Source organism: Xylocopa sonorina, chromosome 7 (genome assembly GCF_050948175.1).
Source record: "Xylocopa sonorina isolate GNS202 chromosome 7, iyXylSono1_principal, whole genome shotgun sequence".
Classification (NCBI taxonomy): domain Eukaryota; kingdom Metazoa; phylum Arthropoda; class Insecta; order Hymenoptera; family Apidae; genus Xylocopa; species Xylocopa sonorina.
The window spans coordinates 2863414-2885189 of record NC_135199.1 but is presented as its reverse complement, the minus strand read 5'-3'; the positions used below and the strand labels follow the sequence as shown (position 1 = coordinate 2885189).

General features: G+C 35.1%; 3 protein-coding genes across 4 annotated transcripts; 2 read left to right on the top strand and 1 right to left on the bottom strand.

Moving 5' to 3' along the window:
• The first annotated feature begins 3445 nt into the window (after positions 1-3445).
• On the top strand, positions 3446-7754 carry LOC143425210 (uncharacterized). Its single transcript, XM_076897837.1, has 5 exons — positions 3446-3463; positions 5807-6662; positions 6717-6805; positions 7175-7472; positions 7621-7754. Exons 1-5 carry the CDS (start codon positions 3446-3448, stop codon positions 7752-7754), a joined length of 1395 nt encoding a protein of 464 aa, XP_076753952.1.
• Positions 7755-15207: 7453 nt separating this feature from the next.
• On the bottom strand, positions 15208-17766 carry LOC143425513 (uncharacterized). Of its 2 annotated transcripts, XM_076898381.1 has the most exons (5): positions 17680-17766; positions 17334-17461; positions 15879-16201; positions 15508-15710; positions 15208-15427 (listed from the first exon to the last, which is right to left on the bottom strand). In XM_076898381.1, exons 2-5 carry the CDS (start codon positions 17366-17368, stop codon positions 15326-15328), a joined length of 663 nt encoding a protein of 220 aa, XP_076754496.1. In that variant the 5' UTR covers positions 17369-17461; positions 17680-17766; the 3' UTR covers positions 15208-15325. The 2 variants fall into 2 exon arrangements, with proteins under 2 accessions (XP_076754496.1, XP_076754495.1); XM_076898380.1 differs by lacking the exons at positions 17334-17461; positions 17680-17766 and adding an exon at positions 16290-16427.
• On the top strand, positions 16989-21613 carry LOC143425500 (uncharacterized protein C05D11.1). Its single transcript, XM_076898363.1, has 14 exons — positions 16989-17201; positions 17330-17571; positions 17663-17831; positions 17900-18063; positions 18140-18658; positions 18746-19000; positions 19082-19255; positions 19329-19568; positions 19635-19815; positions 19889-20141; positions 20208-20394; positions 20493-20636; positions 20725-21035; positions 21512-21613. The coding sequence occupies exons 1-14, from the start codon at positions 17030-17032 to the stop codon at positions 21570-21572; spliced, it is 3072 nt and encodes a 1023-aa protein (XP_076754478.1). The 5' UTR covers positions 16989-17029; the 3' UTR covers positions 21573-21613.
• Positions 21614-21776: the final 163 nt, after the last annotated feature.

Here is a 21776-nt window from a genome sequence, read left to right as displayed (position 1 = left end):
TTTTGTTAAAAAAATTGTTCTAGCACATCAAAATTTTATTGTTAGATTCATTTAATAAAAAAGATTTATTATCCTATATAGGGGTAATTATAAGTAAAATTTTAAAAGTAGTTGAAGATGAACATGTCTAATATTATTAGCAAGTAAGTTCCTCGACAATAAGTTCATGACACACAATTGACAAATACTTAACACTTCAAAAACTCGAGACTTTCTTTAAAATGCCACGTGACGCGGGACAAATTGTTAAAAATCGTACAGGCAAAGTTAACTATAACTTCATACGCATCAGCAGAGACTAACGTAAGTTGGTCGGTTTAAAGTATAAGAACCTTCATTCAAACTATTACTCAATACAAGATCGTAGGATTAACCTTTGCACTCGAAATGATATTCCATTTGGCACATTTGAAAGGACTGTTGCGTGATTTTTTAGGCGTACAAAGATTGTTGAAAAAATATACGTAGTTGTCTTTACTTTAAGTTTCTTAATCTCTTGTTGCTATACATATATTGCAAGTCCGGAGCATTTGCTTAAAATCAAAAGTAAAAAATTATAAATAAATTACAAATAAGTTATATTATAGGTACAATGAGGAGTTCTACTTCAAGTCATCAAAACGTACAAACAATTAGATGATACAATCGTATATATCGTCGATAAGCACAGATAGCACCCATAGATGAGGTGGCGTCAAAACAAGCTGAGATAAAGAAGCAAGAAAAAATATGCTATATCATATTAGAAAAATTAAACAAAGACTAAATGCAGTTGTAATATAAAATGTATCACATAATTTGTTACAATTGACTTAAGTTTTATCCTGGTTTGATGTGTATTATATATTAAAAATCTGCATTTCTGTCTTAGTGTAATAAAAATATTTTTCTTTAACGTTCACCATCAGTGCATTCTGAATGCCGACATTTGCCGGTGTAAGTGAGAAATAATGATGTTTAGCAAATATTTCGTGCATACACCAACCGACTATGTGAATGCTGACATTCACCGGAGGAATATCGACATTTGCCAGATATCGGTCTTTCACGGTAACATGTACATTCTTTCCAGAAAAAAGAGGATAGGAAACGGAATACTGTTCTTCGTAAAAATTCCAACGTCAGGTATCTAAGCAACAAGAGTTCCATCTAACCTATCTGGGAAAAATGCGTTGTTGTCCGACGAAAAAATGTTGTCGAATCGGTTTATCGCAAGAGCGGCAAGGACCGACGGTGCATAACGGCGCGTTAACCGGCAATAAGTCATCCGCGTTATATCAAAAGTGTAAGCGCCTAACCGCATTGCATCGTTAACGGTGGGAGTGTTGCAATACGGCGAGACAGTTGTAGATCGATGTAGGGACAGTAAATTAGATCAGGCAAAAGAACATTACCTCACTGTAGCACGAGCGCTCATCTTCAGACACAGGCCTCCAACACTTTCACAGATCAAATAGAAGTGGTGAAACTCCTCGATTATACCGGTGGATCGAGTGGGTATATATCGCATTTGCTCAGCCAGAGAAAGCACGCTCTGATTCATCGGAATAAATGGCCATAATTTAGAGCGGATGCATCCCATTATAATGTGCATACCCACCGATAAACTATCACTCTCACTGGATCGATCGTGATATCCTGATAACGTACTTTGAATTGCTAAATTTGTAAGCGCGCACTCGGGTCTTTTAGCCACCGTGGACGCGCCGGACCGAATTCTTTGTCCTTTTTGTTGCATAAGCGACCCGTTCGGATTGCATAAATAATAGGAACGGGGTGGGAGGAGTTGAATTATTTGCGAAAGACACGAATCTTCCGTGTTACTATCTATCTACAGTGACAATAAAATACGTACACCCAAGGTATATATATATATATATATACTATCGTGAAGACATAGGAACGTAACAAGGAAATGCAGGAATCCATCGACGTCCCTGCTCGCATTTCATTTTCTATTTTTCACTCGATAAACTACGCGGCTGCATCTACGCGTACACAATGTGCATACAGAGGAGATTTAGTTATGCGTGAAAATTTCAGATCCCCTGTAAGATGAGAAGCTCGGGAAATAAATATTCTTCTCGTCGGATGATTCATTACCGTGTGAAGGAAAGTAGGAAAAGTCGTAAAACTTTCAAAAGATACACAAGATTAAAGAAATAGTACGCGCGGGGAGAGAGAAAAGCGAGGAACATGATATAATAAGCACGATAAATAACTCGTACGAAAGTACAATCAGACCGTATATAAGTAAAAAAGTGCGGGTAACGCAAGCCAAGGTTTACGTAACAATTATCTCCGAAACTAATTTTCTATCTTTCCTCGTTGATGCGCCGCGCCACTGTCCAGAGATAATCATCGGGAAAACTATTAAGCAAGTTTCACGAGTTAATTTAGCCATTCGTGACTTCATTTATCCTTGCTCGTTCACCCTTTTTACTCCGCGACCACGATAAGTATTAATCTCTCCGCACAGAACCACGTGCAACACGTCCATAACATTAATCTCTTCCCGCGAACAATTTTAATAATTCTCGTACCCCTCACGATATTCCGATGTTTCCTTCGAAGTCGATCGTCTCGCGAGGAGGCAGTGTCTCTATCACCCAATTCGTATTCGAAAGAAATTTCGCGCGCGCGATCCGTCAGTGCCAGCGGACCGTCAGCTCTATCGAGCGTAAAACAGTTCGCCTTCGGTCATTTATTAAATCTGAACCGAGTCCGTGGCACCGCGTTGCGCGATGCGATTTATGCGCGAAGAAGATTCCACGAGTCTCGCAACGCGCCGCGCGAAACCGTGTCCGATGTATAATAAAACGGACACGGCGCGATACAATCGAAACTGTTCTAAACCGATTAAGACGAATTTCAGGATTCGCGTACACTATAAATCTCCGATCGTAAAAATCTTAGGTACTCGCCGCGCTATCTTACTCGTGTACGATGAGGTGCTGATACAATAAACCCGTGACGCAATCTTGCATAATGTATCCCTATCTTAACCAACATCCCACGTTGCCACCACCTGTATTCAGCACGAGTTCACTGATTGCACAAACCTTCTGCATCCAGGATACGAGCGTGTGTACACCTTGGACAGTTGAATCCGCGTGTCTGCGTACCCTACTAATTCCACGAGGCGACATTTTTCCGGATAATCATACGAGTCACCCTCACGAGTTAATTGGACACCGGAAATAAATTCCTCATCGATCGACCAGGAAGTTGTACCAAAGCAGATTGCAAAAATCTTTGAAAACAAGTATACCAATCCCAAACGAACGTATACTGATCATTTTTAATAAAGCGTTCGGTAAACATTCGATATAATTTGTTCGTTATCGATATAATATTAGTCTCATCCCTTCCAACTGTGTGTCCATAACAGTATGCTAAAGGATATACTTAAGATGCATCGATTCCAGTTGATCAGGATTCACGTATGCGCATTTTGAACAGCGTTGCTCTTAACCCCTTCGTGTTTCAATGACGGTGCGCTTCGTAAAAACGTATGAGAAAGTCTCGTTGGCAGAAAGCACATCGTTGCCTTAACCACACGAGACATAATAGGTTTAATTGCCATCTCTCCTTTTCAAGTCTTCCCTACATGAATTACGTGATCGTACTTTTTACAGAATCTGTCGATATCGTTTCATGCACATAGATGGTACACGGTTTTTTTCGTCAAACGTAAAGGAGCTATCTGTTATTTCGTGAAAAATGTTAGAAATCCTAAAAGTCTCGACAGTCGCGTTTGTCGCGAAGAAAAACCTAGCAGAATATTAATGTGACCATGTATAAACTTGGATGTATTTGGTATATTCGATACCTCTAAACTGTTTCTAAAATAAATCCCTTTCCAACGATGATTTTGGTTAGGACTTGAATAGTTAATCTTGAAGTGGAATGTACAATGAAATTGTTAGAGAGAGATTTTGTTTCTGTTATACTCGGTATGATTAATTTTAGCTCCGCTACGAACTTGAATCCTTCATTAAGTAAACGCATGTCCGTGAATAAAAAAAGATAAAGTGATGGTAAGGCGTACACAGGCGTTAATGGATCAAGTCATAGCAACACTTATTAACGAATTACGAAACTGAACGTGTCAGAAAAGTATATTGCGCCACGTAAAAATTGGACTATGTCAAATCGATGACATTCAGTATCGGAGAGCTGCGAAATGGTTACCGCTTGCGAAATTAAAAGGATGATCGTGATGAATACGGTAGATTTAGAGCAAGCGGCAAATAACAAAGCCGTACCAAAATATTCGGTCATCAAGTTACATCATCAACAAAATTCATTACCTTTACACTGGCAGCAACTAATAAATAATAGTCATAGTACTATTTTCACATAATTACGCAAATTGCTCGTTATTCTATATTCGTGTTAGCGGGTGTTATCTAAAGACTACCTTTTCTGTGTATTAAGGCCTATACTTAAAAATCGTAGCTACATGCACAATATGTTACTGCTTAGCCACTCGAATTCACACTTCGATGGTGAAAAAATATTCGAATTTACCGGCTAATCAATCAGCGACCGAAGGTGTCCGATTAATCATCGCTTTGTATCGCGTTAAACAACGTTCTAGCTTCTAATTAGATAGTTACCTCGGTAATTAGCACAATCGCTTAAACGTTGCCTAATGTCACATTCGCTGGCTTGTTTCTTCGATGGAAGAATCGTCAGGGCATCGAACAATTTCGTGAAAGTTTCCGATGCGAAGAGGATGCGAGGGCAGTATTATTAATCAAGCCGGTTAACGAAGTCGAGCGGTCGAAGTTGCCATCCTTAGAAGGTCCGTATCCTTACGGAGTCCTGTATCCTTCTTGGTTGCCGCTCTCGTCGTGCGCACAGAGAGGCGAGCACAAGAGGAGCGACGCTCCGAGTTAATGATGCGCCTTGCGCGTTGCGTTACAATATAGGATTCGTAACCCGTGAAATATGGAACGAATCCGTACTCTAGGTGGCTGGGGCTACGGTCCCACTCTTCTTCGTTCACCATCACTACCGTCACCGGCTGATTCCACACCACCGTGACACAGTTACACCGGTGCCCCGCTGTAAATCCTACAGCGCTTGTACCAAACCATGATCTAGAAACACGGATGAATCCCGGGGATATATAAAGCGGATTAGAACCAAAGTTTGTCATTCCCTCGACACCATCCAACGGTGGACGGTGTAGGCATATAGCCAAAAGGTAGAACCGACGGGAGCCCAGGCCTACCCGGTGCAGCACCTCGCGTGATACAGAGGCTCACCTTCTCAAGGATAAACGAGGGAAAAAGAAACTGTGGCGAGGTTTATTGTTTCATCCAGAAGAAAGATTCGTCGCCATTCATCGCCATGTCTAAGGTGAGGAAACCCGGCCCAACAGAGGCAAGAGAGATATTATATCTGTTGCAACTGATAAGGATCGAGTAGGAAGAAGCGTCCACCGTGAGAATTGTTTCGCACGCCGTTTCGAGCTATTTTGCGCTGCGATTGCCCAATATGAAAAAAAACATCGCTCTTGAATATATAATCAAATTGATTCTCCGTAATGAATGGAAACATTGCACTCGCATTATCGACATTATATCGACATTAAATGACCATACCGATACGATTATAGCTCTAAGAATAGTAATTGCCTTTCGATACTTACAACAATTTGAAATCACGATGATAAAATGCGAACAATTAACTTTCCTGATTTTTTTTTTCATTTCATGATTTTTTTCTCATATATAATGATTAACCAAGTATTTATGCAGCGTGTAAATTGCATATTCAAATCTCATGTTTACAGATTGGAATAGCAGTATTCATCGTAGCACTCACCCTGGTGCGCTCCGAGCCACCGGTGAACTCGTATTTACCACCTGGCGGTGGTGGTCCCGGGGGCGCAAACGGTGGCAGTGGCAGTGGCGGTGGCGGTGGCGGTGGCGGTGGCGGAGGACCATCGAACACCTATGGACCGCCTGGTTTTGACGGCCAAAATGGCATCGGAGGTAGTGACGGCAATGGTTTGTCGAACAGCTACGGAGTACCCGCGGGTGGAAACGGATACAACGGCGGTGGTTCTGGTAATGGAAGACCTGGCGGGAATGGTGGAAGAAATGGTAATGGAAGAGGAGGTCCCGCTGGTGGCCAGCCATCCAGCTCTTACGGCCCACCATCGAACGGATTCGGCGGAAATGGTGGTCCCGGAGCCGGAAGACCGTCGAGCAGTTATGGACCACCTGCCTCCGGAGGAAATGGATTCGGCGGTGGAAGCAACGGCGCTGGCAAGAATGGGCTTGGTGGCCGTCCGTCGAGCACTTACGGATCTCCTGAAGGTGGAAATGGTTTTGGTGGTGGGAATGGAGGCGGAGCACCGTCTGGTGCTTACGGACCACCCGGAAGGAACGGAAACGGTGGTAACGGTGGCAACGGTGGAAGACCATCGGGAAGTTACGGTACACCAGACAGAAACGGAGGTAGACCGTCGGGGCTTTATGGACCACCCGGAAGAAATGGAAATGGTGGTGGAAATGGGGGATATAACGGTGGCAATGGTGGAAGTGGTGGTTTTGGACCGAGTGGAGGCAATGGTGGATATCCCTCAGGTGGACCGGGTGGAAACGGCGGTGGTGCTGGTGGTTATCCTTCTGGGGGACCAGGTGGTAACAGAGGAGGAAACGGTGGATATCCCTCTGGAGGACCAGGTGGCAATGGAGGAGGCAACGGTGGTTATCCCTCTGGTGGACCGGGTGGAAACGGCGGCGGCAATGGAGGTTACGGCGAAAATGGACAGGATGAAAATAACGTAAGTTATTTTGCATACATATGTATAGTTATAGTATATGAACGTAAGTTGATGATTAACATTCATACCGTAAAATCATTATTCAGTTTTCCAACGAGAAACATCAATTACAATTCACCTATGAGCACTCTACCTGTTCATAGATAGCTTTGTTCTATTTGCAAACGAATTTTAATACTTCTGAAGTTAATCAATCTTTTTTAAAGACTCGTTGTTCACTGTCTATGCAAAAAAATCTTTTTCGTTTCGGAAATTTGCACATATAATTAATTAAAGATGCAATAACCCATAATATAACTCCCTTCTAGCTGATTCTGTACATGTTGTACTCTCAATTATGTCTTCTAACATGAAGTATGTTTAATGTAGGAACCAGCGAAATACGAATTTTCTTATGAAGTTAAGGATGATCAATCTGGAGCCGATTACGGTCATACGGAAAGCAGAGACGGCGATCGTGCGCAAGGAGAATTCAACGTTTTGCTTCCCGATGGCAGAAAGCAAATCGTTGAATACGAAGCCGATCAAGATGGATTTAAACCTCAAATTAGATACGAGGGTGAAGCGAACGGCCAAGGATACGGTTCTGGTGGACCAGGAGGTAACGGCGGAGATAACGGGTACCCAAGTGGCGGACCTAACGGTGGTGGACCTGGTGGCCAGGATGGTAAACGAAACATGCATCTATTATATTCATTAACTATAATTAGGAACTATAATTAGAAAGCAATTTAGCATAATCTCGATTGAAATAATATAAATTACATGAAAATATTGGTATCATGCCAAGAAATGAAAAATATTTTGTTTATCAGGAGGATACCCATCCGGAAGACCAGGTGGTGACAATGGCGGTTACAGAAACGGAAACAACGGTGGCAACGGTAATGGGGGATATCCATCCGGAAATGGTGGCGACGCCGGGGCTAACGGAGGATACCAGTACTAAACATTGATTTAGGTGTAGTGATATTTTATCGCCTGTACTACAAAAAGGGAATACATAGGGCAACGTTTACCATAACGCATAGGATAGTTTCTGTCTGGAACAGTATAAACGCGGCTGCAATTGTGAACGATGATACTTTTAGCAGAATTGAATTTCTATGTCAATATCTAAGAGCTATATATTTAATCGTTTTAGAACATTTTCAATTGAACAGTCGCAGAGTGAAAAAATCAATCGCTCGTTTAACGTTGGGAACTAGAAAGTCTTTATGATATGCAATGCTTAGTTTGTTTCAGACGTGGTATCCTTCTGGGTATAAAAAGAGTAACTATACATACGATAAACATAAAGACCTCAAACTTGAAACGTAGAAGCAAACAATACTGTTGAGTATTTATTGCATACACCTACCAGATGTATTCATTCAGAATGAAACACGTTGCAATAATACTAACAGTATCGTTTAATTAACTTAGCAAACGCAGTATCATTCTTTAATCGATTCCTCTTTCAATACAGACAATAAGACTTGTAAATTGATTGGTAACGATTATATGTACCATTTGGGTGCAATTTTCGTGTTCTTCAAAAGAACATTAGAAACAGTTTTATAACCAACATCAGATTTATTCTAATTTTTAACGTTTGTTAAGATATATTTTGTATTTATTACTATTTATCATATTATATGTATATTTTAACGATGTTTAAAATGTAGCTGTAGAAAACGAACGTCCGCATAAATAAAAATTGCGGTAGGCCATAATGTGTTCAGTCTTTCACTCACACCTTTCACGCTATTATAAACGTATTCTACAATTTATGGTACGATTCAAAAGAAACGTGTGCGCGAAATAATAACATTAACCATATTTCCATATTAATAATACTTATTTAGTATTAGATACTTACGCATAATTTCCTCCTTTCGATATATTAATGAAAATTAAATTTTGTATGCTTCGTAGTAGGTATTTATCAAATACTTCAATCACCAAATATATTTGTCGTATTATATATCTCTTTGCGACATCAATTCGAATATTTCAGTATATCATATACTATAATATTCGTAATAAGAGTCATATAAATTATAAAACTACATAAATAGTCGCGTTGTACATGATATATATATTTAATAAAAATTTAATTTTGTTCTTTGCTATACCGTACGTGAAAATATATTACTTGTAATATACATATGTATATATATGCTCTTGCTAAACTATACATTCTATAGTACGTAATATTTCATTTTTAATAGCTAAAATTATTAAAATTTTGTTATATTATTACTATTCGATCTATACATGGTATTTTTTTTTTATAGTTGATTATTTTTCTTTGGAGAAGAAAGCTAATTTTATCCCTTTCCAATTTTGACATTTTTAAGTTAGATAAAACGTGTTTCAGTAGTTAAATTGTTAAAAAAGTGCAAAAATATTAATTTGCAACGAAATACGGAGAAGTGTAAGTTGAAATATTCCTTCCTTCCGATAGTTGAATTTCGTCTCGAAAAAGAGAAAATTATTGCAATTATTTCGTTCTTACGACAAGAACTCAAGTATTTCAGTATATAATATACTGCAATGTTTGCAATTAGCACCATATAAATAATATTCCTTCCTTATGATAGTTAAATTTTGCCTCGAAAGAGATTTATTGCAATAAATTCCTTTCTATAACAAGAACTCGAGTATTTCAGTACATAATGTATACTGCAATATTACCAATTAACATCGTATAGATAATAAAATAGTATGTAGATTGAAATATTATATATGTTATACGGGTTCTACGCGTAGATATCCATGGCAGTACAAATTTTTCGATGCAAATTATCCAAAAGAAATGTATATCACAACACAAGAATGCGTACTTTTCTGAGAGAAATACCCACGAGAATAGAAACGAATATACTGGTAATTGGTACCGTATTCGTGATTAAGAATAAATTTGGTACAATACATATATACGCATGCATAGAAACAATTTATTATTACTTACAAATGGTATCAAATTTATTCTTAATCATAAATACGGTACCAATTCCAATAATTTCCGTGTTGCTAATAAAACTTCTGTGTTTTATGAAAAATACAGATTTGTTCGATGTCTCAAATTTCACTTTAAACATTCAAATGCAGATAGAGTCGCTTTACCGGCGCTGTACGCAATGGTCACTAGTTTTCGTCAGTTGATTACAGCATTGGTACTAATGTGGGCTTTTTGCGTCCTGGTGTTTGAGTGAGAAATTTTCGGAGATTGAACGAATGTGTTGGTGTGAATCTCTTGCCATTTTTAAATACAACGTTTGGTAGGTAGATAGTTTACTTCTGATATGTGTGATAGTGATAAGTAGGTAGAGCTGGGCAGTTTGACCACAGTCACCGATCGGACAAGCGCGTTTCTCGCGTGATTCAATCTGTTTCAGGGAATCAAATCTAAATGATCGACGGTATAGCTGGCGCGAATGGGGAATGCCATTCGCCACTCGATCGATCTTTCGAATCGCCCCGGCGATCGTGATCGCGATTTGCTCGAAACGAACGTTTTTTTCTGCTCGCGGTTTGGCACACTTATACGAACAACGATTCTTTACAATCGTTGCTTGTCTACGTGCATTGAGAACTTTCGCGATTTATATTTTTATTTCACCCTTGTATGTTATTTTTTGGTTTGCGCTCAGGAAATCTCAAACTTAGATATAAGTTTCAGGATTTTAAGCTTCATACCCGAAAAAGAAGAGGTTATATGCCGAAGAGACCCGAAGAAGAGGGCAACTACTAATGATTCCGAGAATTATCTCCGAATGCAAAGTCATTCTTTGTTACTACCCTGTCACTAGGCTTATATTAGTGTATTCTAGCCAGTAGAATGCTGACTCATCACACGCTGGGCAAATTGCGGTTCCAATCGTAGTGTTGCGAATAATTAATTACGGTTTCAATTAGAGTTGCGAATAAACCCAAATCGTGATTTTTATTAGCGTTACGATTAACTCCAGATCGCGATTTTTATTAGGGTTACGTATTAATTAATATATCGCTCTTTGAGTTAGAATTGCGTAAAAATAATAATTACGATTGCTCTTTTAGTATCGCGAATCATGAGGTCGCGATTGTTTGCTGAATTCATAATTATTGCTTGTTAATATTTGTTTCACGAATAAAATTAAATTGTATTTACTATTTTAGTATGTATCAATAGTTTTCAATAAGTTTCTAGTGTTGCGATTTACATATATTGTGCGTAATTGCATCTTGTTGTTGTTGTAGAACTAATAGTTTTCAATTGTTCAGTCTTTAATTCCATTTAGTGTTGCGATCATTCATTATCGCGGTTCTCACGATAGTGTTGCGATTCATGAATCGCAAACCTTCCACTGATATTGTGAAAACATGACCCTGTATTGCATAGTCACCACCGTACTACCAGGGTGACATTGGTACCTATAAAAAATCTTCCACTTGCACTGTGGAAATGTGATCTTACATGTAAAATCACCACAGTAGCCAAAGGACTACATTGCACCATGGTGACATTGCACCTATACAGATCACTGTTCTAAAATCTTTTTATTAGTGTTACGTACTTAAATTATGGGTGTATAAATTAGAGTGGCGAATTAAGAAAAGTGCCCTGAAGTGGTTGCTCGCGCGTTGCTTTTTCCTGACACATCCCGCGATTAGATTTCAGATTTCCTTTATTTGATATTTAATGAAGTAGTGTTGCGAATTATGAAGAGCACCAATATGGCTGCTGTCGCGATTGAATTTTGCTAATTTTTCTTTCAATAAATTATGATTGTAAGTACATATGTTGAAACATTTACCGCCATTGATTGTGTGGTATTCTTTCTTTCACGCTTAATAAATTGATGATACAGAAAAGAAAGAATACTTTATTTACGATATTTAATAATGATAATAATGAGAGACGATGGATTGCATTCGTTTCTTCAATTCTCCTTTTCATATCTTTGCTGACCGAGCGTTTGTCATGAAATATTACAAAATGATACAGTTATTTTTTAGGAATAGATACTCTCTGGTTTTTACAACTTTTTATTTAATGTTGATTTGTGATTGATATTTAACATATTGTGTGTTTTGTGTATCAGAATGCATAAGCATTAAAAATCGCAAATTATATTAGAATGCAGTTAACTATAAAATCAAAGTTAATATAGCTTAATAATACTTTAAAAAATATTATTAAATTGGTAATATTTCACATTCGAAACGATTCTTTTCGAATCAAAATTTAATTAATTTAACGAAAAATAATAAGAATTGAAATAGAATGGAATGTAAATTTTTATTATTACCAAATATATTATAACCAAACATATTGTTTTCATTACATGTTACATACATCATTTCTATGATACTATTTCGATAAAATGACGGTTTTCTATATTTGATTTATAGAGTCTGTTCGTCAAATTTTTGTAGGATGTTACTAATCCATTGTATAAGTTTGTTACAGCTTAAAAATTTAGACAAACGACGCGTATTTGATGGAAATAATATAGCATCAAAACAAAAGTATATCATGGAAGTATAATAATCTACTTATATTAAATGATGCTACGAAGATAAAGGTATGATCATACATATATAATAATAACTGATATGATAATTACTACTTGTATATAAATGGTACGTATATTTACAATTATGCTTATATTTTTTTGTGTCATTTTTTATATATGAATGTGCGTGTACATGTGGATGTGTGTTTCTATTCTTGGGTATATATTTTTCAGAAATTTGTTAACCTGTATGTTACCATTTTGCTTATTGTACACTTCTGTTTTAGGTATTGCAGCATTTCCTATCCTGTTTATTATTATATTATTATTATATGTACTTTTAAGTATATACATACTGGAAATACTAGAACACTTCTGTGTTAATAGTTTCACATGTTATACATCTCTGTTCTAGATGTTGCAGTGTTTCCAATTGTATTTTAGGTGTTCCAGTGCTTTCAATTCTGTCCTCTTTTATCGTCACTCATATGTTGTCCCGCATCTTGGAAATTCGATCGCCTCCGTTTATCTGTGCAAAATCTTCTATTATATTCTTCCTTTGTTGCTTCGGAGCATCTTTTCTGTTGTTTGCTTTTGCAAACACTTCAAGTTTATAAATAATGAAAATAAAATTATTAATGCAACATTATAACATAATAAAAACAACAATATAATAAACATTTTCAGACCTATTGATGTAGGTAGGAATGACTTCTATTAAGCTGATATATATTCCTAGTTAGATTAATTGGATTGAAATTAAAATTAATTATTGGCTAGGTAGGATATTTTTGTTTCCTTCCATTTGTAACAATTCTTTTTCGCGAAAATTCTTTATAAAACTCCTTCCATTGTGCGTTTGCATGGGGATCAAACATCGAACTTGTTGCAAATGTACATTGAAAGAAAGTTTTATTTAATAATATCTTATATAAAAGGAGGGTGGATGGGACGTGGTTAGGGTGGGTCTCCATTCACAGCTACCTCCACGTGGTAAGACCCAGGTTCTATTTATTTAATATATAATTATTAATTGATACGATAAAATTAAAAATTATATAGTAAATAATTAGAAGCTATAATAAAAACTTCGTAAACCTAGTTATAGTAGATAAATTTTCCAAACGAAACCATCGGTAATGATTCTTTCGAACTTAGAAGAAAATGGTCTATAGTATTTTAGACATTACGTTTTCATGTAGTTACTGACCGGATCGCCAGTACTAGCCCTTTGTGGGCTGAGTTATGCGACGTTAAGCGTGTGCGCATATATGTGTTTATAGCCCAGATTGAATGGTAGTGTGGTACCTTATGTATATGGGTTCATAGCGCTCAAAGGGTTAATTTCAATTTTAACCCTAAAGATGGCTTTCCACAGAAAATTTATAACAACCAATTTTACTACCCTAAGTATTGGCCATCTTGTTGTAAAAGAAATTAGTGATATTGCCACGTCGTTGCCACTAGCAACGACCAACCCCATCCTCTGACTTTCCCCTGACTTTCTCGTTACAGCGACCAAACGGCAAAAAAATTTTCGACAATCTCGCACTGCTTATATACACCCATCCCCACTATCGTCAATCCGCCACTCTCCTGAAGATCGCGAATTAACAAAATCAATTTTGTTGCTATAGCAGCAAATTTATTATCTTGCACAATTATCTAGTAAATAGTCGAAGCTAATGGCTACCATACCTTTGTTTGATTTAAATTAATCAAAAATAGTAATTTTTAGAGATAATTATATAGGCAGTAGAATGATAGAAAATTTTTAATAATATATGAGCACCGAGGACTATTTTGAGTAAATACGGAAATAATGGTATATTTCACTCAAAAATGCACGTCACACACGTAAGACAAGAGATAACGTTAGGATATAAACGCATTCGTTAGGAAATGTATCCAACAATTTAAATCGGACAACTCAATTCCATCGTTATGTGAAAACTAATTTCTAAGATGGTGTTTGAACCTCTTACTACCATAGGAATTGCACCATGTCAGTTGAACATATTTCTTAAAAACTGAAGTAATTTTACGTGAAAAAATGCTATTTTATAGAATATAAAATACTAAACTTGTCAGTAAATTTAAAAATACTTTTAAGTCACTTCTACCAGAGAATGAAATTGTATTACTTGTGACGTGGTGCCTACCCCCTGGGCTCGCCGACCACCACCCGCGCACGGAGAGCGTTTGCGATGATTGCAATAGCCCGTAAGTTTACGATAATGTAGCTCTTTTCGAGTTCCCTTTTCCGACCGTTATCCCGTCAACGGCAGTGACGAGAAAGACGCTGCCGAGGAAGACGTCCCCAACGAAAAAGAAAATAGCACGTCCCAGGAGCGGTTGTGCGTTGAGGCAGCGTTAGAGGCTCGACCAGCCCCTAGAGAAGAGAAATCAGTGAAGCGTTGTCCCGTGATTTGTGTCATTCCCGTGGCCCTTTTGGCCAGTCCGCATCGAGGCAATAGAAAAAAAGCCGTGAATATCCCGCGGCCCGTATTTGCGTTCGAAGCCTCGAGAATTGTCCAGTCCCTTATTTCCCGAATTGCGTAGGCCCTTTTTTGTGCTACACTCCGTATAGCTGGCGCCCTAGCGTTTAGAGTTATCTCGTAGCTTCGAAGTCCTCCCATTGAGCCAGCTATTTTGCGTCCGCGAACACGCGAAAACTTGTACGTAAGCGAGTATCTTGTAACTAAAGATCGATTTGTATTAAAGTGGCTATATATATTAATTTATTATTTATAATTTATGATTGCGAATATTATAATATATTATATAATGAAATGCTTGGATCCGTAACATAAATAGAAATATAGTACATCATTCCTCGCTCTCTTTCAAGTTCATAAGTCAGAAGGAGGACATATTTCAACTAACACTTTTCTGTAGAATATTAATTAGCGGAAATTACAAAATATTAATATTTTATTTATTTTTTAAAATTTAATTTATATACATAGATAAACTTAGAGAAACATACTTTAATAACATTTATTTATTAATAAATTTTACTAAAATCGAGTTGTCAAGTAACATTTACATGCATTAAATCTGCTATAGCTTTTTGCCTGAGAGTGTATAATTTTTTCACCCATCTATCAAATCTTGCTTCTTGATCAATCATTAACTGAAAAGAAAGAATATTTAGAAATAAAATGCGTTACACTTATATTGGCTGTTAATACAGGACAAGTAAAAATATACTACCGATGAATGAAAAATACTCTCTGATCCACAAGGAACTTCTGCCACTGCTGGAACTTGTATAGTATCTGCACTAATGTCTATAACGATGTTCTTGAATTTCTTTTCCTTTGCATTAGATGATGAAAATTGTTTCGGCGTAAAACCTTCAGAATTAATTTCATCTAACACACCCTCTTTAAAACGTGGTTCAATAGGAAAATCATCTGTAAAAAATAGTTTCATGCCAAATTAATATAATTAATTGTATAATTACAATCGTATATTGAAGTTTATCGTATTTGTTTCTACATTTTGCTTGCTTTTCATAATCATAACTATAAGTTTAAATCAATAGTTCGACATAAGTAAATTAAGATAATACATAATTGTACCTTTTATTGTAACAGCTTTTGTCTTATCAGACACAGTAGCCTTTACATTAGATTGTGAACTACTTGAACGACTTCCAGATTTTTCTCTGGAAGTGGATCTAGCCTTTCTCTTTGAACGATCTGAAGAACGTGATCTAGAATGATACCTGTGTCTTTCTCTCCCTTTCGAACTACTGGTTCTAGAACTTTTGTAACTTTTTTGACTGCGATCTCTGTCTCTTCCCCTGCTTCTGGAATGTGAGCGATGTCGGCGCTTTGTTTTTGAATGTTTCGATGATCTCCTTCTGTGAGGTGATGAATCGCTAGAATCTGAACTAGATGATCTGAAAGAAAAGGTTAACATAGAAATAAACATTAAATAGACTAATATATGTTCTAATGTTCAAGTATCAAATCCTTTACAACTACTACCTAGATCTTCTGCTACGCCTCCGACGGTACCTGCTATTATGATCTGAATCTGATTCACTAGAATATCTTGCCATAATTATTCGTAAATTCTTTGTTTAATTCACACTTAGGTTAAGTACAACAACACTACAATATAGGAAAATACAATATCTGCCAATAACCAACGAATGCTACCCTAGCGCTCTCTGTGATAAAATTAAAAGCGTAGATTGTATAGATCGTAAATGAACTATCCTAGGGAATTTATTGCAAATTAAAAAGATAATTTTATTCAATGAACTAAAAATAATTTTTTCCATTATTTATGGAATAAAATTATAAATTTTCTTAACAATGATAACGTTTATGAGTTTATCCATGTTTAAATATGAATATCATGTATTTAGTCCCTAGTGCTATTATATGTTTATCTGTTTAGAATAATCTAGCCAATATTTGTTGTTTATTATTTAACAAAATATTTAACAAAACAACATGTACATATGTAGAGATTATAAATAAAATATATATTTTATACACGTAAATAATATTTTTTAATTTACTATAATAAACGATATTTTATATTAAAAGTCTTAATTAAAATATACTCGATTTCTTTTGATGCTCTTTTCATAATTTCAACAATTCTTCAATTGTTTCCTATGTTAAGATTAAGAATTTGAAAGATAAAAATCTATTTAGACATCGATATTACTTTTTAAGAAGGTTTTAAAGTTAGTAGAAATTTAATGTAATTTAACATGGCGCCGGTGGACAATTCACCAAGGGAAAACATGGGAGCATTTGATTTTATACATTCGATAAAAGCCAATGATACAATACCGGTACATATTTATAAATCTAGAGATACCGGAATTACTGTTTGTATAGCAGACGTCGATGGACCTGTTGTAAATGGCTACTTTTGCCTTGGTAATTTCTTGACTTTACATCTGTTGTATTTTCTTGAAATTCTACATTTTTGATTACACATTACAGTTTTACATACATAACAGGTATCAAATAATATTACTATTTTTATTCTAAATATATAAATATAGGTACCGAAGCATATGACGATGATGGACTACCTCACACATTAGAACATCTTATTTTTTTGGGTAGCGAAGACTATCCGTACAAAGGCGTTTTGGATTTATTGGCTAACAGATGTCTGGCATCTGGCACTAATGCTGCAACACAAATAGATTATACTTTTTATACTTTAACTACTGCTGGTAGCGAAGGATTTCTTTCTTTAATGCCTATATATCTTGATCATATCCTTTATCCCACGCTTACGGTATATAATTACAAATTATCGTATTTCTTATTGTATTATTTAAAATGTTTGAATGTTAAGAAAATGATGTATGAAATTATCTTTTTTTTAGGATGCAGGCTTTCTTACCGAGGTGCATCATATTACTAGTGAAGGTGAAGATGCAGGTGTAGTTTATTGTGAAATGCAGGGAAAGGAAAACATAGGAGAATATTTAGTGTATGTAGAACTAAGTAGAGCAATTTTCCCTGGCAAATGTGGCTATAAATCGATTGTTGGAGGTAAAAAAATGTTGGAATAAAACAATAAATATAAATTATTAGTTTCACTTAAAAAATATTTTTTGCAGGAGCATTAAAAAATTTAAGAGAAAGTACTACAAATGAAAAAGTAAAACAATACCATCAACAATTTTATAGACCAGAAAACTTGACAATAGTAATTACTGGTCAAGTAAAACATGCTGATGTGTTTAAAGCATTACAAACTATAGAAAAGAAAATTATATCAAAAGTATGTGTAAATTTCATGAAGTACTTTGATCTTTTACTATTTCCATAACATAATTGAACTTAAATAATTGTTTTAGGGAAACAAAAATTTCTTTAAAAGACCTTGGCAGAATGCTGTACCCCCCCTTACTGAATCTGTAGATTTGGATGTACATTATCCTTGTGATGACGAGGATAATGGAGTTGTAGATGTTGCATGGAGAGGACCATCCGCTATCACCGAGATTTATGACCTTAATGGTTGTGCTTTGCTATTAAAATATCTTACAGATACATCAGTTAGTCCACTGCAAAAAGAATTTGTTGAAATCGATGATGCGTATGCTAGTAATGTTAGCTACTCTTATTCAGAATACTCAGTATCTGTACTGTATCTTGCATTTGAAAGTGTACCAAGGTCAAAAATTTCTTTGATAAAAGATCAATTGCTAAAAGTATTAAATGATGTATATAAAAAGGGCATTGATATGAAACGAATGAAGACAGTTGTCCATAGACGCATTCTTGAAACATTGAGTAGCTTGGAAACAGAACCTCATGATACAATTGCCCACATGCTCTTCGGATATGCACTTTATGGTAGTAGTAAGGAAGATGTAAGTATTATTCCTTGCATACAATCAAATTTTGTGTAGAAAAACAGGCTCGTAACTGCAACAATATATTTGTTTCTGAAATTTCAGTTGGACCAGAGAACCAACCAAATACAGGATTTAAAAAAATTAGAAAATGAAACTGAATCTTATTGGTTAAATCTATTAAAAAAGTATTTTCTTGATTCTCCATTTGTAATTGTTAAAGGAATTCCTAGTTTAGAAAAACGACAGGAATTAAGTGAGAAAGAGAAAAATCGTGTTACAAAACAAATCGAAAATTTAGGTAAAGAAGGTCTTCAAAAAAAAGAAAAAGAGTTACAATTGGCAATTTCTAAGAATGATGTACGTAATTTTACATACAGATTATATATTTATGTGTCCTCTTATTTTTATGAGATTTGTCAATTTTGTATGTAATTTTAGATACCAGTACCCGATGAAATATTGAGCTCTGTTCCTATACCATCCACTCATCTTATTAATTTTCACCATATTAAAAGTTACACAACAGAGACCAGTAAGCAACATTCTAGATTTGACGTATCAAAGTTACCATTTTATACATATTTGGACCATGTTAATACAAACTTTGTTTATGTATGTATACATATTCGATATTTGATTGCATTTGAAGCATTATCCAGTATTATACTATGTATTTTCTTTTTAGATGTTTGTTATGATGAATACTTCAAACGTTAAAAGGGAATATAAACCATATATTCCTTTGTTGTTAGAAATAATTATGGAATGCCCAGTAATGCGAAATGGTCAACTCATACCATATGAAGAAATTGTTGCTGAATTAGAAGCAGATACTGTAAACAATGATACTAGAATTGGTGTTGACATAAACTCTACAAAGTTCTCATGTGGACCATATAGTTATAGTGCCCTTCTAATGCTACATGTAAGTGGTTTTTATACTAAATTTTGTTTTATGAGTTTTTAATAACTCTAAAACAACTTTTTTTAGCTTGAAATAGAAAAATACGAAAATGGTGTGCAATGGATTAAAGAGCTCTTATATGAAACTAAGTTAACTCCGGATAGATTAAAAATAACTGCTGCAAAAATGGTAAATGATGTTGCTCAAGTTAAAAGGAATGGAAACAAAGTTGTACATGATTTGATGAAAGGTCTAATATATAATAAAGGTAAGAAAAATACGTAGTAAAAGATTATCGTTTATATAGTTTATAAATAATTATTATAATTTTGTATTTCCAGATAGTAATCCTTACACATCTAGTATGTTGCGACAACAGAAGTTTCTTAATAGTGTTTTAGAACGTTTAAATGATGAAACAGGTCAAAAAGAAGTTATATCAGAAATTGAATCTGTTAGGAAAATATTAACAACACCTAAAAACATGGTATTATACATGGCAACCAATGTTGATAAATTAACAGCTCAAATACCAAATGTTTATAGTTCATGGAACACCCACTTTCCTACTTTCGACACATCAAACAAAATCAAGTAAGTTCATTCGTACAATTGTAAATGTACGTATGTATAAATCATAAAAATGTGATTTAATTATAGACTCGAAGCCATCCCTGACGCGACATTGATAAATTCTCCAGATGAGATTTCATTTAAGGGCTGTGTTACAGGATTGGGTTGCATAGAATCTTCTTATTTATGTCAAAGTTGTCCATGCATAAATGATTACCACAGTTCAGATTTAGCTCCTTTGCTTGTTTGTTTAAAATATTTAACTCAATTAGAGGCAAGTAAGAAATAAGTTGTGTGTTAACTAATATTCTTTTTGCTGATTATGAAAATATTTATATTGTGTAATGTTATTCAAAAATGAACATTTTAAAGGGTCCCATGTGGAGACTTATTAGAGGTCAAGGCCTCTCTTATGGTTATAATATATATCCGAAACCAAATGAAGGCTTGTTATATTTATCATTTTATAAATCTACGAACATTGTAGCAGCATATAAAGAAGCAAAATCGATTGTAGTACGTACATATATTTCATTTATAATATATCGAATCTATAATATTTACAAAATGATATCTGCATCATTTAATTTAAACTTTGTTATAGGAAATCCATATTAACGAAAATAAATGGGAAAAGTTACTTTTCGAATCGGCGAAATCTTGCTTAATATTTGAAATTATTGAAACAGAACAGAGTGTCGGCGATTTAGTACTACAGTCGTTATTATCTTACTTCAAAAATGTACCGCACGATTATACTCAACAAATGGTACAACGTGTATCAGAAGTAACAATTGAGGACATGGGTCGTATAGCATCTCAGTATTTAAAACCATTGTTTGATCCGAATGAATGTAGAACAACCGTTGTCTGTCATCCATCTAAAGTACCAGAAATAGTTGATGCATTTAAAACGTAAGTAAATACTTTTATTATCATGGATCATAGTACACTGAGTCTGGTGCGACGGATCAAACTGATGTACATAGGCTGCGCTGATACGGGAAAAACAAATTGCGCGATGGATTAGTTACAGTTGCTGATACATAGAACACTAATCAATTTACATTTATCTTCATACAATATCCTAGATGAAGTGCGTTGTTACTTTTGTATGTTTTCTATAGAAAAAATAACCACAATTTTCTAAAATTATTACTAATTTCACGGCATACATAAAAATCATATATTGTTTTATCATGTGTTTTTCGCAAGTTAAACTCTTTTTTTATACCAAAGTATGATGGTAAATTTGATAAATATTGATAGATTAGTATTCTAATTATCAATATACATAGCATTTCTGTTCCTGTTACATGTCTCACCACAATCGATAAAATTCATAATGTACAATTAAATATTTATTCTTGTACATTACATATTTGTTACAGATTCAATCACAATCTTAAATTGTATAATACTCTTGAAGAAAGCTACCTAAATGATTGGTAGGTTTGAAGTGCATTGAAGGGTAATCATAAAATTTAAGTGATGTCCATTGAATAAATTCGAAATGTATATTACAATGTTTTTACTGAAGATACAGTTTGGGAAAAGAATTTAAGGATACTTGATATTCTTTCAAAAAATGATTATTTACATTTATGGATTAGTATTGGTATAGAAAAAACTAACAAGAGTTAGCAGGAATACATA

What these genes read in the sequence shown, in the direction of transcription:
- LOC143425210 (XM_076897837.1), top strand. An exon ending in TCCTTCTGGGGGACCAGGTG is followed by an intron (nt 6,663 to 6,716) that starts GTAACAGAGGAG and finishes GTGGCAATGGAG; the next exon opens with GAGGCAACGGTGGTTATCCC. An exon ending in TGGACCTGGTGGCCAGGATG is followed by an intron (nt 7,473 to 7,620) that starts GTAAACGAAACA and finishes TTTGTTTATCAG; the next exon opens with GAGGATACCCATCCGGAAGA.
- LOC143425513 (XM_076898380.1), bottom strand. Translation starts at nt 16,363, where the DNA reads ATGGCAAGATATTCTAGTGAATCAGATTCAGATCATAATAGCAGGTAC. An exon ending in AGGCGTAGCAGAAGATCTAG is followed by an intron (nt 16,202 to 16,289) that starts GTAGTAGTTGTA and finishes CTTTTCTTTCAG; the next exon opens with ATCATCTAGTTCAGATTCTA. An exon ending in AAAAGCTGTTACAATAAAAG is followed by an intron (nt 15,711 to 15,878) that starts GTACAATTATGT and finishes TATTTTTTACAG; the next exon opens with ATGATTTTCCTATTGAACCA.
- LOC143425500 (XM_076898363.1), top strand. Translation starts at nt 17,030, where the DNA reads ATGGCGCCGGTGGACAATTCACCAAGGGAAAACATGGGAGCATTTGAT. An exon ending in TCCTTTATCCCACGCTTACG is followed by an intron (nt 17,572 to 17,662) that starts GTATATAATTAC and finishes TCTTTTTTTTAG; the next exon opens with GATGCAGGCTTTCTTACCGA. An exon ending in GACACATCAAACAAAATCAA is followed by an intron (nt 20,142 to 20,207) that starts GTAAGTTCATTC and finishes ATTTAATTATAG; the next exon opens with ACTCGAAGCCATCCCTGACG.